General features: G+C 46.3%; 1 protein-coding gene across 3 annotated transcripts in view; it reads right to left on the reverse strand.

Moving 5' to 3' along the window:
• Nucleotides 1–16,721, reverse strand: part of TXNDC11 (thioredoxin domain containing 11) — a 103,374-nt gene that overhangs the window by 4,147 nt on the left and 82,506 nt on the right. For all 3 annotated transcript variants that reach the window (XM_025190141.2, XM_006134121.3, XM_075899326.1), the window contains 3 exons: nucleotides 13,964–14,109; nucleotides 10,288–10,397; nucleotides 6,231–6,311 (listed from right to left, as the gene is read on the reverse strand). In XM_025190141.2, coding sequence (XP_025045926.2) covers nucleotides 6,231–6,311; nucleotides 10,288–10,397; nucleotides 13,964–14,109 — 337 coding nt within the window. The remainder of the gene's footprint in view (nucleotides 1–6,230; nucleotides 6,312–10,287; nucleotides 10,398–13,963; nucleotides 14,110–16,721) is intronic.

Consider the following 16,721-nt stretch of genomic DNA (forward strand, 5'->3'; position numbering starts at 1 on the left):
TGTACACCAGTGTTTCTTAAACTGTGTTCTGTGGCACACTGGTGTGCCGACAGGCAATCGGAGATGTGCAGCGGAGAACAACAGAATTCAAAATGGCTGCTCTTAAAGGGGCAGGCAATTTTTTTTTCTCAGTAACTTTCCCCTGACCCTTCCCCCCCCCCATCAGTAACTTTCCCCCGACCCTTTTTCCCCTAACCTTTTTTTTCTTTTTGCTTAACAAAAAAATCCTTGGTGTTCCTCGTAAAAAAAAAAAAATATTGTTTGGTGTTCCTTGGTCTTAAAAGGTTTAAGAAACACTGATGTACACAGTGTGATCCATCACATTGGATAAACTCATATTGATCACTCCCAGTAAGTACTGAGCGGGTAGCCTGGCTGTAAATTAATCAAAGTAAGATGGATAAAAGCACTTTATGTGGAATACAACCAAAATGTACTTACTATTCAGAAAAAAGAACACTAGCCCAGTCCTAGTATTGAATCAATCAGCACAATCTATGTTCAGACCAGGAAGTTAAAAACAAAACCAAACCCCAAAACAGACGTGGATGTTTCAAAGATGTCTAAATGATAGGCGTGCTATACCTTATACAGCTCCCTAAACCAAAACAGTAAAAAACTCCTAATTCTATTTAGCTGCCTGTTCCATGAAAGGAACAGATAAACCAGAATGTTTATCATGCTTAGTAAGTTTTGCTGAACTAAGGATAAAAGTCTTATTACCATAAAATACAAAAGTTAGAAGCTTCAGATCACAGAATCAAACAATTGGGAGAGACCTCAGGAGATCATTGAGTCCAACCCCCTGCCCAAAGCAGGACCAATCCCAAAAAAATCATCCTAGTCAGGGCTTTGTCAAAATGGGACTTAAAACCTCTAGGGATGGAGAGTCCACAGCTTCCCTAGGTAACCCATTCCAGTACTTCACCACTCTCCTAGTAAAATATCCAACCTAGACCTCCCCTATTGCAACTTGAGACCATTGCTCCTTGTTCTGTCATCAGCCACCACTGAGAACAGCCTCACACCATTCTCTTTGAAAACCCCTACAGGTAGTTAAAGGCTGCTATCAAATCCCCCCTCACTCTTCTCTTCGGTAAGCTCAAATCCCTCAGCCTCACCTCATAAGTCAAGTGCTGCAGCCCCCTAATCATTTTGGTTGCCCTCCACTGGACTTTCTCCAATGCAGTGGTTCCCACCCCTTTTTATGGCGCAGACTGTCAAACCCATTCACAAACATTTGGTGGACTAGTAACATTTATTTACATATTTGCCTATTGATTTTGCAAATAATAAATATGCAAATAAAATGTTGCCAGTCCTCCTAGCTCCAACTGCCTAATACCACCCTTTGACTCCCCACTTCTATGCTCTTTGACCCTTTAACCTCTGACCCCTATAGTCCATGCCAACACCCTCTTCCCCTGTGACTCCCATCCCCCCATTTACTTCCACCCTACCCACCCCCGCACTCACCGGACGGAGCATAGCTGTTACTGCCATGTGGGCAGGGAGAGCGGCCCTCCTCCTTAGCACCCCTTTCCTCCCCAGCGCGTCTTGCACCCACATGGGTTGGGGAGAGGGGGAGAAGCATGGAGCACCAGCCAGTGCCTCCTGCTCCGCCTCCTCCTGCTACCACCTCAGCCCCAGTGCTGCTGCTGGCAAAAGCAGCCACCCGAGCAGGAGGGAGAAGGAAGCCTTGGGAAAGCATCTCTTGCTCCGCCTCCCTCCTTCTTTGAGCCCTTTCCCTCCCCAAGTGCGTTTCCCCAAGCGCAGAGTGGGGAGGAAGCCTCTTGCTGCCACCCCCGAGCCACCACAGCTGCTAGAGGTGAGCTGCTGGGAACATCTGGCTTGAAGTCCGACAGCCACCATGGCCTGGCAGCCAGCAGTTTGTGGCCTGGCAGCGGACTGCAGATGGCGGTTGGGAACCGCTGCTCTAATGCATCCATATCCCTTCTGTAATGGGGAGCCCAGAATTGGGTTCAATACTCCGGATGTTGCCTCAGCAGTGCCAAATAAAGGGGAATAATCATTTCCCTAGATCTTCTCACAGTCCTCGTAATGCACCCCAATATGCCATTAGCCTTCTTGGCTACAAGGGCCTACTGTTGACTCATATCCAGCTTGTCATCTACTGTAATCCCCAGGTCCTTTTCTGCAGAACTACTACTTAGCCATTCGGTCCCCAGCCTGTAGCAGTGCTTGGGATTCTTCTGTCCCAAGTGCAGGACTCTGCACTTGTCCTTGTTGAACCTCATCAGATTTCTTTTGGCCCAATCCTCCAATTTGTCTTGGTCACTCTGGACCCTGCCCTCCTAAGTATCTACCTATCCCTCCCACCAGCTTAGTGTCATCTGTGAACTTGTTGAGGGTGCAATTCATCCCCTCATCCAAGTCATTAATAAAAATGTTGAACAAAACCAGACCCAGTACTGACTCCTGAGGCACTCTGCTTGATACCCACTTCCAGCCAGACTGTTGATCACTACCTACTGAGCCCGACAATGTAGCCAACTTTCTTTCCACCTTACAGTCCATTTATCCAATCTGTACTTCCTTAGCTTGCTGGCAAGATCACTTTGGGAGACCATATCGAATGTCTTGCTAAAGTCAAGGTATATCACATCCACCACCTTTCCTATATCCACAGATTCCCTAAAGTAAAAGCTCAACAGTGAAGTACAACAAATTCATTGCTCTTAACACCAAGATCATGCAAGTTGGTGAGAAAGGCAGACTTCTCTTTAAAAACAAAGGCAACCTAGTTTCCCTGCCTAAATTAATTGAGAATTTTGAGGAGTATGGTGGAGATGGAGCACAAAAACAATTCATTATGGCCAAAAATCAGGAATCCTGGTAGATGACTATCTACTTCACTGACTCTTTGGTTAATTTTTATTGTAATTAAAGGTATCTTTACACACTGCCTACACATATATTGTTTAATTTTACTGAATTCAGAAGCTCAGAAAAATATATACATGTACATTTCAGAGTACACGGTACATTACAGTTTTTTAGATTCCCAATTTTATATTTGAAAATGAGAGAGAATAAAGCTTTCTAAAAGTGAAAGGTTTATTATTTTGATAATTAACCCAAATAGAAACCCTTCCAAACCCAGAGGCTACGTCTAGATTGCATCCTTTTTTCGTAAAAGGGATGCAAATTAGACGTATCGCAATTGCTAATAAAGCGGGGATTTAAATCTCCTCTGCTTCATTAGCATAAAAATGACTGCCGCTTTTTTTCGGCACGGAGCTTTGCCGGAAAAAAGCGCCAGTCTAGACGCGGACCTTTCGGAAAATAAAGCCTTTTCCGAAAGATCCCTTATCTCATAGTAGATATTAATCTACTAAAGATTTATTTTTAAATAAAAAAGTACCAGCAAACTCTCCACGTCTACTGTGTTACATTTAATGCAAAAGCTAGCTCTTCCCTTATGAAAGGTTGATGATTTGCTAATGAGTCAGACTGAAAAAAAGTGCTTTGCAATACTAACATTCTCTGCAATGTAAGTTAGAGCACTGCACTGTGACTGATCATCGTTACTATAAAACAGAGTCAATAACATTAAAGACCCCGATCATGGCTGATGAAAGAACTGTCATATTTCCTAAAAATATCTAAAACTCATGTTTTGTGAAATATTAAATGCAGCTTGCATTTCAACAACCACAGCGACAGTTCACACAGGAAATTCTTACATGATGTAACTTGGTTAATGTGTGTGGCTTTCGTCTGAACGCTGGAGCAGAGTGTTTGATATATTCATAGGTTGAAATAAAACAGCTTTAACAAACAGTACAGAAGAACACTGTAAGAAAAGTTAGTGTTTACAAAAGATTATGTTTGCAGTTTGACTCATCATATGCAGACATGACACACTCAAACCAATACAATTTTAAAACATTTTAACAGTTTCTTGCTCAAGGAGACTTTTGATAATAAATGTACCTCCTTCCTCTCTTATATTTCAAATATGTGTTTTTTCAGGCTACAGGTTGAACCTCACTAGTCCAGCACCCTCGGGATGGGAGTGGTCCCAAACAAGGGAATTTGCGGGACAAAGGGAGGTCAGGTGTTCGGGCTCTCCTGGGGCTCCCCTCCTGGCTGCTGCTCCGGGAGTACCTGGAGGCTTGACCTTCTCTGGCTCACCTGCCTGGCTGTGCTCCTGGGGTGCCCTGCTCCCAGCACAGCGGCACCTGTTCCAAGGGCTCCCTGCCCCCCAGTCACTGACAATGCAAGCTGTCGCTGACCAGACCGGCTCCACTCCCAGCCCCACACAAGCTCTGGGGTCAGGGCTCTCTGGTCTAGCAACACTTTTGGTCCTGCCAGACCAGGGATGTTGCCGGATGAGAGAGGTTCAACCTGTACCTATTTTCTCCTATTCACACCATATTCTCTTTCTCCTTGATCCTGAAGTAAAACCATCATGTTGCATTTATGACTTCAGATACATTTTGGCAACATAACTGATGTCACAAATCAGGATTAACAACTTCACTAATGGAGCAAGAAACAAGAAGAAAATAAGATCCAACTTAAACACCAATAGAGAGAACCTAGCAGATTAAGTAAATGGTGTAAATCAGCGTCTCAAGGTTTTTTTTTATAAAGTACCCCTTTAAAAAAATTATAAGCACCCCCCAGGTCTCCCCCAGACCCGCAGCCAATGCCCCTCCCCCCCCAGCCAGGCAGTAACCCTACCTTTGAAGTGCCTGCCCTGCCTCGAAGCAAGTGGCCTGCCAGTGCCAGGCTCGCTGCATGGGGCTGTGCACTCCCACCCCAGCCCGCACCCCCCTAGCGTAGTGCCCAGAGGCAACTGCCCCCCCCCAACTCCCTCTTCGCTACGCTGCTGATGCGGGGGGGGGGGTGTTCTTTTGGAGCAAAGCTTATTGTGCCACCTCACAGCCTTTTAACTCCTCTCCACAGCGCCACGGGGAAGGGGCGATGGGGATGCGTTGTACTGAGCTGCTGGTGAGGATGGGGGTAATGCACATCTCCAGGTTCAGTGGCCCTCCCCGCTGAAGCACCCTGGGAAGGCTGCGAGACAGGAAACGAACTAGGAAAGGAGGCCGTGGAACTGATTTTTTTTTCTCCCCACTCTCACCTGCCCCCCAACTTGAAACTGCCCTGGGTCTCACCAGAGCTGCCACATGCCGCAGCACAGCCCAGTGCTGGGGCGCGTGTGCAGAGCGGCTGTTAACGTCTGGGCGCTCGGCTCCGAACATTCAATTTGATAAGTGGGTGCCACTGCCCCCTCCCTGGATCCCCTTCGCAGGACAAAATCCCGGACATTTTTTGCCAAATTTCACTTGTGTTGGGCAGCCAGACTTCTCTCGCGTACCCCTAAGGGTATGCATACCACCAGTTCAGAAAAACTGGTGTACATATTCTCTCTCTACTGAAGCTTGCTCTAGTGTGAAAATTCCTCATACAAAGAGAAAGAATATGAAACTGCCCACACCTCAGCAGACAATGGTTCACACAGAAAAAAAAATCAGTTCCTTACCCTTCAAACACTTCATCATGTGTAATTTTAATCACGAGAACTAGGGGGTGGTACCCCCTACCTGCTAGGCTCACCAACCCCCTGTTTCTGGGGGTAAGCAGTCCCGGATCTCCCCCTGCTTATTCTTGCCTATTACCATTTTAAAAAAATAAATTCCAGACAACTTTCTATTTTCATTTCGTTTTTAAATTCTTAACTTCAATTGTTTTTTTTTTTAAATTCTCTTAAGAGACAAAAGATATGGATTAGTTTAACCTTTGTCTCGGTGTATGCCTATTCTAACGTTTTTTCTGAAAGAAAACTGCAATAAGTCTTGCATCTTACTGCAAGAATCCATTGTATGATCCTTTGACATCTCTCTATCTCTTTTTTTAATCCTGCCTCTTTTTCTATCATTCTCTTCCCCCCAGGTCTCACTCACTAGTCAATTTTGAAAATGCCAAAAGAACTGTTGCACAACCGAGGGGGAAAATTAATTAGGAAATAAGGTTAATAATTTGCTATTTACAAATAAATACTGACAAACTATGAAATAATGAAACTTGGAAGACAATTCACTTTCAGCAAATCATTTGTCCACAAAAATCTATTTCAGAAAGTGCATTGGTATTAAAGATAAATACTTAGAAATGAGCAATTCTTTGACTTTCCTCTCCTGTGAGGCTAACAACCAGACTCAATCTTCAAGCTCCAAGAAATGGAAGAAAAAAATTACCTTTTATAAGGAAAAAACAAAATGGTAGGGAGACGATCTGTCATAAATTCCCAAGGAAGGTCATTTCGAGTGACATCAATTCTGTAAAAAAAACAAAACAAAAAGAAAAAATAAACTCATGAACTGAGCTGAACATTCCATTACTTATGCTTCTGAAATATCTTATTTTATTATTGTTTTGGATGGGGATTAGAGGATGCATAATCTGGAGAAAATATGCCTAAACATATTCTGTCACAAGAAATTACTAGCGGCACAAAGAAAGAGGACCCAAATCAAATAAGTGTGAGAACCCCTAATATATATGACACCTAGTAGATAAACTTAAAAAACAACAAATAGTCTGGTAGGACTCTACAGACTAACAAAACATGTAGATAGTATTCATGAGCTTTCGCGGGCAAGCCCACTTCTTCAGATGACCAGAGTGTTGGATGTCCAGAACCAAAAATGGACATCCAACACACTAGTCATCTGAAGAAGTGGGCTGTGCCCATGAAAGCTCACGATACCATCTACAGGCAGTCCCCGGGTTACGTACAAGATAGGGACCATAAGTTTGTTCTTAAGTTGAATTTGTATGTAAGTCGGAACTGGCGTCCAGATTCAGCCGCTGTTGAAACTGACCAGCAGCGGCTGAATCGGACACGCCTGGGGCAGAGCAGCTGGAGTGCTGCTGGGTTGGTCTGGTAGCGCCGACGTTGGTAGCACCGACCGGCAGCACCCCAGCTGCTCTGCCCCAGGTGTTCCCAAGTCAGCCGCTGCTGAAACTGACCAGCGGCTGACTACAGGAAGCTGGAGGCAGAGCTGCTCTGCCCCGGGCTTCCTGGAATCAGCCGCTGATCAGTTTCAACAGCGGCTGAATCTGGACGCCTGCGGCGACTAACCCGGCAGCACCCCAGCTGCTCTACCCCAGGTGTCCCCAAGTCAGCCGCTGCTGAAACTGATCAGCGGCTGATTCCAGGAAGCCTGGGACAGAGCAGCTGGGGTGCTGCTGGGTTGGTCCAGTAGCGCCGCACCTCGGTGCTGTGGGACCAACCCGGCAGCCCCCCCGCTGCTCTACCCCAGGTGTCGGCGAGAAAAGCCTGGTCTGCTGTGGCAGTGTGTTGAGGTGCAGGAAGCAGCGGAGGAGGCCGGTTCTGGCAGGGGTTTCCAGGCTCTGTGCTGGCAACAAGCTCTTTTCCATTAATGGCATTTCAAAGCCCCAGTCAGGTGACAGGAGTAATTTATGACATGCAGTGGCAGTTACCAAAGTGGCGGCTGTTATTAACATTCTGCTGCCTGTGTCACACACAGGCTGCTCTCTGTTTGGGATGGGGGGGGTATGTGTCTTGCAGTCCTGACTGGGACTGTTTGTTTAATCAAGGATGTTCTCAAGCTGGGGCTTCCTTTGACTGGCAACATTGATTCCTTCCTCTGTTTCCTCCCCATAGCCTGCAGCCACTGTTGAGCTGCTGTGGATTCTCTCCCTTACTGACAGGGATGGGGAGCTGCAGAGAATTCCCAATCCCACTCACTGCTGCCTGAAACGACTGGAGGGCTGAGGGTGATTCTCTCCCCCTCACCCATGTACTCCCTTCTGTGTGGAAAGGAAGCTCCCATATCCACTGGGCATTGCTGGAATTTGCTCTATGTTGCAGACACAACTTTTGCCAAGGTTAGGAGGTGGATGATGGGCAGTTTTCTGCTGTTTCCTTTTCAGGATCAGAGAAGTGAATCAAGCAGCAATTCAAAGCAGTGAGCCCAGCCCATGCCCCCCTAAACATCTCCCTGTCCCATTAAACACCTTTCAAGGTAAAGGCAACAGCTCCCCAGCAAATCAGCCTGAGGCTACAGTAGCATCATAGCCTGTGGGGAAGGCAGAGTGAGACTAGTTCAGCTAGTGCTTTGTTAAGGCACCCTCTGCTACATGAAAACAATGGAGGGAGGAAGGAGATGTGAGACTGACCAAGTTCAACTGTCAGTGCCTCCACGATCAACCAGTCGATCACGAATGACTGATTGGGGGCAGCTGGTGCAGAATGTACAGTGTCAGCTGCATTCTGTCTTGGGAAAAATCTGGAAAGCTATTTGTTATACTCTCACTGTTCATAAAATAAAATACTAACACAACAATTAATTTAAAAACTTTTAACTTGATTCGCAGAAAACCAGACTTCCTACTATAAACACTACCACCAGAAGAGAGAGATTTTCAGATCTCAGACGGCTCATCACAGAATGCATTCATTCAGCTGTGCTTATTCCAGGATACCACAAATTTAGTGTGCTTTGGACAACACTGAAACTTTTGAGGTTCATCCACTACAACAGGAGACCACTGTTTTACTGATGGGTACAGAATGTCAATCTGTAGATTTTTTTTTAATTACAGCAGGTTGACTTTAAATTAACAGTGCTTTTTTAAGTATCTTAACTGCATTAGCTCTGCCTACACTGAAGACTTAGTCATTGAGCCTTGGGGCCTATCCATGCAGTTTTTGTACTGCTTTAACTACAATGATTTAGAAACTGATATTTTGAGGTACACCAGTCCTTCTACTGACTGATGGGAAACAGAAGGAGGCATGAGATCGTTTTTGTGGCAATGGGCCCTACAAAGTGGATTCTCAATTAAATCTGTCCAACCCCTTTATTTCCCTTGCTAAAATCTTCCTTGCTTGTTTCTATGTGCTTGCACTTTAACAACAGTGGAATATTATATTTATATTATGCTGTCCCTGTTGTGCCCAGTAGAAGATGGAGTCTGCTTAAATAAAATTATTCATAATTATCTGACTCTTGTGTAGGAAAAGAAAAAAATAATTTGGAGAATAGCACAAGTAACCCCACTGTACTGCGTCTGGAAATAGAGCAAGGGTGGACAATAAAAGTGTGGCGGTTCACCAGGATTAGCCCCGGTGGCGACCTACCAGGGACTAACTCTGGGGAACTGGATTGGGTCAGTAAGCCGGTATTTACCCACCCCTGGAATAAAAAGAAGATGGGAACAGACACAGAATCAGCCCTGCAATAAAACTGAAATTCAGCAATCAAAGCACAAGGGTTGCTGGTGCCAGAACTGAGAGTAGAATTTTGAACTGACTTAGAAAAGCAGGTTTTAGGACTGTATTAACAGCTCATTAAAATCAAATAAAGGAGATAAATGTGCCATTTTTTAAATTAAAAGTTTTTAATTTTTTCCCTAATAATATAAGAATTACGTAACTGTTTATCAAACCATTTCAGACATTCTTGCATCATTATTAGTCTATGCAGAGTATGGTGCAATAAGCTAAATATTATCAGGAAAAAGGAATGGCAAAACTTGGAATGAAGTATTATACAGACCAGTGGTTCTCAATGTATGGGGCAGGCATAGCAATGTGTCAAAGGAGACACGAGTTGTGTGCTTTTAAGTGCTTTGGCTGGAACACTGGGTGGCTGGAGCTCATGCAGAAGGGCCACGCACATCCAGGAGGCAGGGATAAGAGAGGCAGCTGGAGCCCTGCAACCTCAAATATCACTTTTCACATTGGCACCCTTATTTCTGTGCTTACTGGTATAACACTGCCTTCAGAGCTGGATGCCCAGTCAGCAGCCATTGCTCTCCACTCTGCCCTCAGAGCTAGGTGGTAGGATGATCTTGTGAGAGGGGATGTGTGTGTAACAACAACAGGCACAAAGAAGGGGATCTGTTAGTATAATAGTCACTATTTACATGAAAACAAAAGGTATATAACAAAGAGAAGAGAAACAGAATCTACACTAAATACGGTTTAAATTTTTTTCCTTTGAGCTGATGAGTTCATATCACTCAATTTTGAGTAAACAGACTAAAATAGAATGAAAGAGTAATATTCTAAACTTATTAGTAATGGTATAATACATGGCTTATAATGAATTCATAGGACCTGTGTCTAATCTGATAGGCATTCAATCTTAATTTTCAATTCAACATAAATTAGTGGAGATTAATGGCATCATATTAACTTTACAAGCTACATAATGTACATATATGCATGTCTGGAAGTCTAAGTGGTTAAAAATAGTGTGGAAAATAAAAAATATTTTTTACCTTGCCACAGTGAAGTTGTTTGGAGGCAGAAGTCGAGCTAGCTGGATAAAGATGTGATTAAGAGAAGCACAGAATCCACACCATTGTGCATAATAGAGCAGCAAGACATCCTGGAGGTGGGTTGGGGGAGGGGGGAGAAGAAAAGTTCAGTTAGTATCTGGGGTTTATTTACATAAGCAGAAATAGTAATCAATGTGTTAAACAAAACATCTAAGCTATTTAAAGACAAAAGAAAATGTAATCTCATCTTTTTACACCCTGTCCATTATGCAATGGTGCCCTGTGGCTCCCAAAGCAAAAAGAAAAGAAATTCCCAACAAGAGGTGTATCCTCCAGCAGGAGCGGTGATGCAGAGGGCATGTTGAAAGCATAGCCTGGGAAAAGGAGATATGTTTGTAACATTTTGATGCCTCAGCTGCAACTCGCAGGCAGATGCAAGCCTTTGGGAATATACTTTCTGTCTGGAGTTCAACCAACCCATGATAGCCCCATCATAGGGGAGGTGCAAAAGTGACATGAAACATCTTTAATTTGGGAGACCCTCCATCCCATTTTTAACAGGACAGTCCTTATTTAAACCCTTTTGCAGGTGTCCCAACCTTTCCTTTTAAAAAAATGGGCCAACTGTCCAATATTTTTGCTCCCAATGCTGGTCAGTCAGTCCACAGTTAGCACAGCCACAGTAGCTTCTTGTTTGTGGCTGGCAGGTGAATGTGGGCATGTAGTGGCCAGCATATAGTGGTCTCAGGCAGGGTGAAGGGGAGAAAGACACGAAGCCAGGTAGGAGGACAAGCAACCCCGTGAGTGATAGAGGGGCAAGGGTGTGCAAGAATGAGTGAGGAGTGTGTGTCATGTGAAAACGAAAACAGGATTTCTCAAGGAGGGATCTGCCAGCCCTTTTAGGCCATGGGTCTGAAGCCCTGATCCCAGGTAGTCCCTCCTGCACTTAATTCCCAGCACCACCTCAGGCTGAAACCCCAATACCTAGGGCCACCCCCTAATGAATTCCTAACACCCCTTAGACTGTTAGGCCTGAACCACAGTGCCCTGAACCACAGTGCCTCCCAAATCCCCAGCACCCCTCCAAGCTGAAACACTGATCAGCAGTGCCCCCATAAATCCTCAGCACACACACACCCTTACTGAAACCCCAATCCCTGCCCCCCTCCCATCCGAGTGGTGGGAGTGGCAGGGCTGAGTCCTGCATGACCAGTGCTCCCTGTGGGAGAGAAGCCTCCAGAGCGTGTGGACAGAGCTGTGGGTCTCTCTAGCAAGTGCAGTGCAGTCCAGGGGACAGTTCAATGGCTCGCTCTCTCCCTGCCCAGGTCAGAGGCAGGAGCCTGAGCCACAGGGCAGCCACTTCTCTGACTGATGCCATGGCGCAGGCAGACTGGTGCTCTCTCCTCTACTGCTGGTGCTGGGGGTTAAAGCTGCCTCCCAGCCCCCTTTGTTCACAGCCACAGCTCCTAGCTACCCCCTGCCTGCACAAAGCTACCCCCCACAGCTTGCATACAACCCCTAGCTATGCCCTCCCTGTCCCTTGAGCTACCCACTGTCTTCACGGCCTCTAGTTACTACCTTACTATCCCCTGATCATACACAGCTACCTGCTCCCTGCACACTGAGCCACATGCAGCCCTTAACTACCCTCTGCCTGTACCCTGAGCTACCTCCCTGCTCTCACACAGTACTTAGTTACACCCTGCCTAACTTCTGGGCTATACCCTAGCCCAGTGTTTTTCAAACCTTTTGGCCCGTGGCCCACCTGGCTCAATGGAAACCTTTCCGTGAACCACCAGTTGCTAATGGAAAGTCACCATTAATTACATAATTACACAAGCCATCTTGCTAGTGCTGCAGCAACAGAGAATGGTTTAATTTAACCAGTAAGAAAGGATATATTAATTTAAATTATTAAACAAATTAAGCACTTGAACTTCTCATGTTAGTTGATCAAACTTCATTTTAAATAAAGTAAAATATTAATTTATATCCAACACAAAAGGTTTCAATGTTCTCTTTATTTATGGTAGGGGTGGGGAACCTTTTTTGTGTCAGGGGCCACTGACCTACAGGAAAAAAAAATTATTTGGGGACCACAGAAGTGAGAAACAAAAACAACCCCAAAAAACCCCAAACCAAAACAAAAAACAAACACAAATCCCCAACCCTCACTGATGTGGCCTCCAACTGACACTCACTCCTCTGGCACTCTTGCCCCACCGGGGGGAAGGGAAGGGGGAAGGGAGGACTGAGGTTCAGGGCTTCCCATAGGGATTCCAGGGTTAGTGGATTTTGTGGACCCTCCTAGCCTCTGGAGTTGGGACAAAAATGAAAGGTTCAGTGTGCAGAGCATGGCTGCCAGCAAGAGGGATGGGGGTGCAGGATCTGGGCAGCAGGTGGGATGTAGGAGGGGGTGAGGATGCAAGATCTGGGTGGGAGGTGGGATACAGGAGGGGGTGAGGGTGCAAGGTCTGGCCAGAGGGAGGGTACAGGAGCATGCTGGGAGTAGAGTGTCTGGCCACGAGGGACAGTGCAGGAGCAGGCTATGGGTAGGTGTCTGGCCAGTGAAGAGGGTGTAGGAGTGGGATGGGGCTATGGGGTCTCAACAGGAGGTGGTGGCGGTGGTGCATGAGGGGTCTGAGTGTGCAGTGGTCTGAGCATGGGGGGGGCACTTATTTGCCTTCACGCCCTGCACCAGTCCGAGGAACCACCTCCCACTGTTCCCATTGGCTAGATTCTGGCCAATGGGAACAGCAGGGAAAGCTTCCCGGGAGCGGGCCAGTGTGCTGCTTTGCCCCCACCCGGGGAGGGGGAGCACTTCTTCCCTGTGAGCCCAATTGCACAGTGAGGCTCAGAGCTTTCTCTCTCTCCAACCTCAGTGGGAAGCCAGCGCCAGTGTGCCAACCATGTAGGAAAGGGAGGGCAAGGCTAGAGCACCAACGTGTGCTCCCTGCTGCCGGAGAAGGAGGAGGCTGAGCTTGAGTTGCAGACCACATGGAAGTTAGCCATGGACCCACTAGTGGTCCACAGACTGCAGTTTGAGAACCACTGCCTTAACCTCACACAGCCCCTAGGTACCACCTGCCTAATTCCTGGCTGTATTTTGTAAGTTATTTCTAGGACAGAAAACAAATGGCTCCATCTGCAGCCAGTAAAATCACTATACTCTTAACTAGTTCATAAAAGCAATGTTCATCATATATATCTCCTTTAGAGTCTGTGCAGGTTTGGGACCTGAGACTTTGAACATGTTCTTGATCTTGGATCTCAAATGTAATTTGTTGTGAGTTGCAACTATGAAAAGAGCAAACAGGCATTCTCCATCCCCACAATTATATCTGTATTTTTAAAAATAGTTATCAAGTAAGAATACAAAAGGCTAAAATCTCAGCTACAGGAAAGATACACACAGAACAGGAAGGCAGGGGGTGGGTCTTTAGCTGGTTTGGCTGATTTTCTGGCTGCTTTGTATCATAGTGGTCGCCTAAATTTAAACTGCTGTGAAGTATGGCTTTCAAGGAATACCCTTGTTTAAAATTATGTACACAATCAATGTAACTGTATGGATATGAGATTTAGTTTTAAACAATGAAAATTCAAAAGAATGAACTCTACAATCCTGTTCTTCAAAATGCGATTAATCCCTCAATGTAATTGCAGTGATGAGCTGTACCTTTTCATTCAAAAACACCACATCATGAAAGGTATTAGTAGTCACTTCAGTGATTACGTGCTGGGCATGAAAATGGACTGAGGAGTCACCAACAAGATGCCTTTTCAAGGGACTGTAGAGAATGCTGAAGTTTTGAATGAAGTTCTCTAAAATGAAAGAGAGACATCGAGAACATTATTCCAGCTTCATGTACCCATAATATCTAAGCAGAGCTGTCTCTTGTATATGGTGACTCGGGATGATGGCGCTGGGCCCCATGCTTTCGGCATATTGTGCTGCAGTGTGCAATGTTCTGTGTGGGGGACACTAGGCTGCCCCATAGGTGTGAGACTTGGGCTTGGGGGGCACTATGCTGGCCCAGGGAGCTAGCAGGGGGCTTGGAGCCAGAATCAGGCAGAAATATCAAACACACAGAAAACATAATTTCTTAAGGAAATTAGTCATGAGAAGTTCCTCTCTTAGGGTATGTCTACACTACAGAGTTAGTTCGAACTAACGGACGTTAGTTCGAACTAACTTTCATAGGCGCTACACTAGCGCTCCGTTAGTTCGAACCTGGAGCGCTTAGTTCAAACTAGGAAAACCTCATTTTACGAGGATTAAGTCTAGTTCGAACTAGCTAGTTCGAATTAAGGGGTGTGTAGACCCTTAATTCGAACTAGTGGGAGGCTAGCCCTCCCCAGGTTTCCCTGGTGGCCACTCTGGCCAACACCAGGGAAACTCTATTGCCCCCCTCCCGGCCCCAGACCCCTTAAAGGGGCACGGGCTGGCTACAGTGCCCGTGCCAGGTGCAAGCCTGCCAGCACCCAGCCAGCAGACCCTGCACCTGGCACGGCTCGAGCCAGCCACCCGATGCCCCCCAGCTCTCCCCCTCTTCCTGGGACCAGGCTGGCGGCTCCCAGGAGCTTGCCTGGGACCGTAAAAGGCGGGCACTCGCCTGGGCTAGTGCGGACATCGTGGACCTTGTCCACGATCGCCGCACTAGGCACAGGAAAGTGGCCGTCTAGGACAGGAGAGCTGCCAGCCTGGCCACCCAGGAGCAGGTGTGCATGAAAATCAAGGGGGTCCACTGAGACCCCCAACCCTGAGCCCTGAGCTTACAATGGCCGTCCTGGGTCAGACCAAAGGTCCATCTAGCCCAGTAGCCTGTCTGCCGACAGTGGCCAACACTAGGGACCTTGGAGGGGATGGACCGAAGACAGTGACCAAGCTATTTGTCTCGTGCCATCCCTCTCCAGCCTTCCACAAACCTTGGGCAGGGACACCACTCCTACCCCCTGGCTAATAGCACTCCATGGACCCAACCTCCATGACTTGATCTCACGTCCCTTTAAACTCTGTTCTAGTTCTAGCCTTCACATCCTCCTGCAGCAAGGAGTGCCACAGGATGACTCTTTGCTTTGTGAAGAACAACTTTCTGTTACTAGTTTGAAGCCTGCTACCCATTCCTTTCCTTTGGTGTCCTCTAGTCCTTCTTTATGGGAACTAATGAAGAACTTTTCTGTACACACCCTCTCCACCCAACTCCTGCTTTTATAGACCTCTATCCTGTCCCCCCTCCGTCTCCTCTTTTCTAAGCTGAAAAGTCCCAGTCTCTTTAGCCTCTCTTCATATGGGACCTGTTCCCAACCCCTGATCATTGTAGTTGCCCTCCCCTCTCCCACCCTCTCTCTTCCCCTCTCCCACCTCCTTTTCCCAGTCTCCCCGAGTTTTGTTCAATAAAGACAGATTCCATTTTTGACCACACATTTTCTTTATTTGTACATTAGGAAGGGGGGCTAGGGAAGGGTAAGTGGAAAGAGGTGAGGGAGGAATGGGGCACGAGCTCCCGATGGGGAGGACTGGGCTGGCTCTGCGGGCTTCTGGGGGTGGAAGCTCTCCTGCAGCCCCCCAATTGCCCCCTCTCCCCAGATGGCAGCCTGCGGCAAGTGCAGCCGGTCTGATGGCCGAGTGCTGTGATGTGCCCAGTGTGGGCACTCCAGGCACTCCAAGCCAGGACTGGTTTGCAAGCAGGGCACCCCTGAGAACTGTCTGTCCGGGGTGGGGGTCGGGTCCCTTTAAGCGCAGCCCTCGGCTAGCCTGAGACAGCATCTCCTCTGATGCCCTGCCAGCACTGCTTCCGGCCATCCTTAAGCCCGGTTCAGGGTCCACTTAATGTGGACATGCTAGTTTGAATTAGCAAAACGCTAATTCGAACTAGTTTTTAGTTCTAGACGCGTTAGTTCGAATTAGCTTAGTTCGAATTAACTAATTCGAACTAAGTTAGTTCGAATTAGCGCTGTAGTGTAGACGTACCCATAGATCAGTAATTGGTAAAAGATAGGGAGTAAAGGATAGAAATAAATGGTCAGTTTTCACAAAAGTCACTTCTCCAAACTGCTATTTTGTACTTTTTAGATTCACGTACCCCACTTGTGATCCTAGTAACTAACAGCAGCTCACTACCTACTTAGCATTCTGAAAGACATTAACCAACAGCTGGCATTGCTGAATTCAAACAATACTAATTCCACAGAAAATGTCTTCTGTAATATAAAATGATGTGAGTGTATCAAATGCATCATTTTGTAAGTACATGATTTTAGGAATAAAATGCATTATAGATATTTTCTCTGACGCATCAGCAATTATGTAATTTGAGCTTATGAGACACTTCTTAAAATCTGTTGGCAATCTGGTTTCATGGATTGACCACTAAATTCTAAAAGTCTGATGACCTAGCTATTGTCAATGCACTGACAAATACTAAGAGGTTGAG

Source organism: Pelodiscus sinensis, chromosome 16 (assembly GCF_049634645.1).
Source record: "Pelodiscus sinensis isolate JC-2024 chromosome 16, ASM4963464v1, whole genome shotgun sequence".
Classification (NCBI taxonomy): Eukaryota; Metazoa; Chordata; order Testudines; family Trionychidae; genus Pelodiscus; species Pelodiscus sinensis.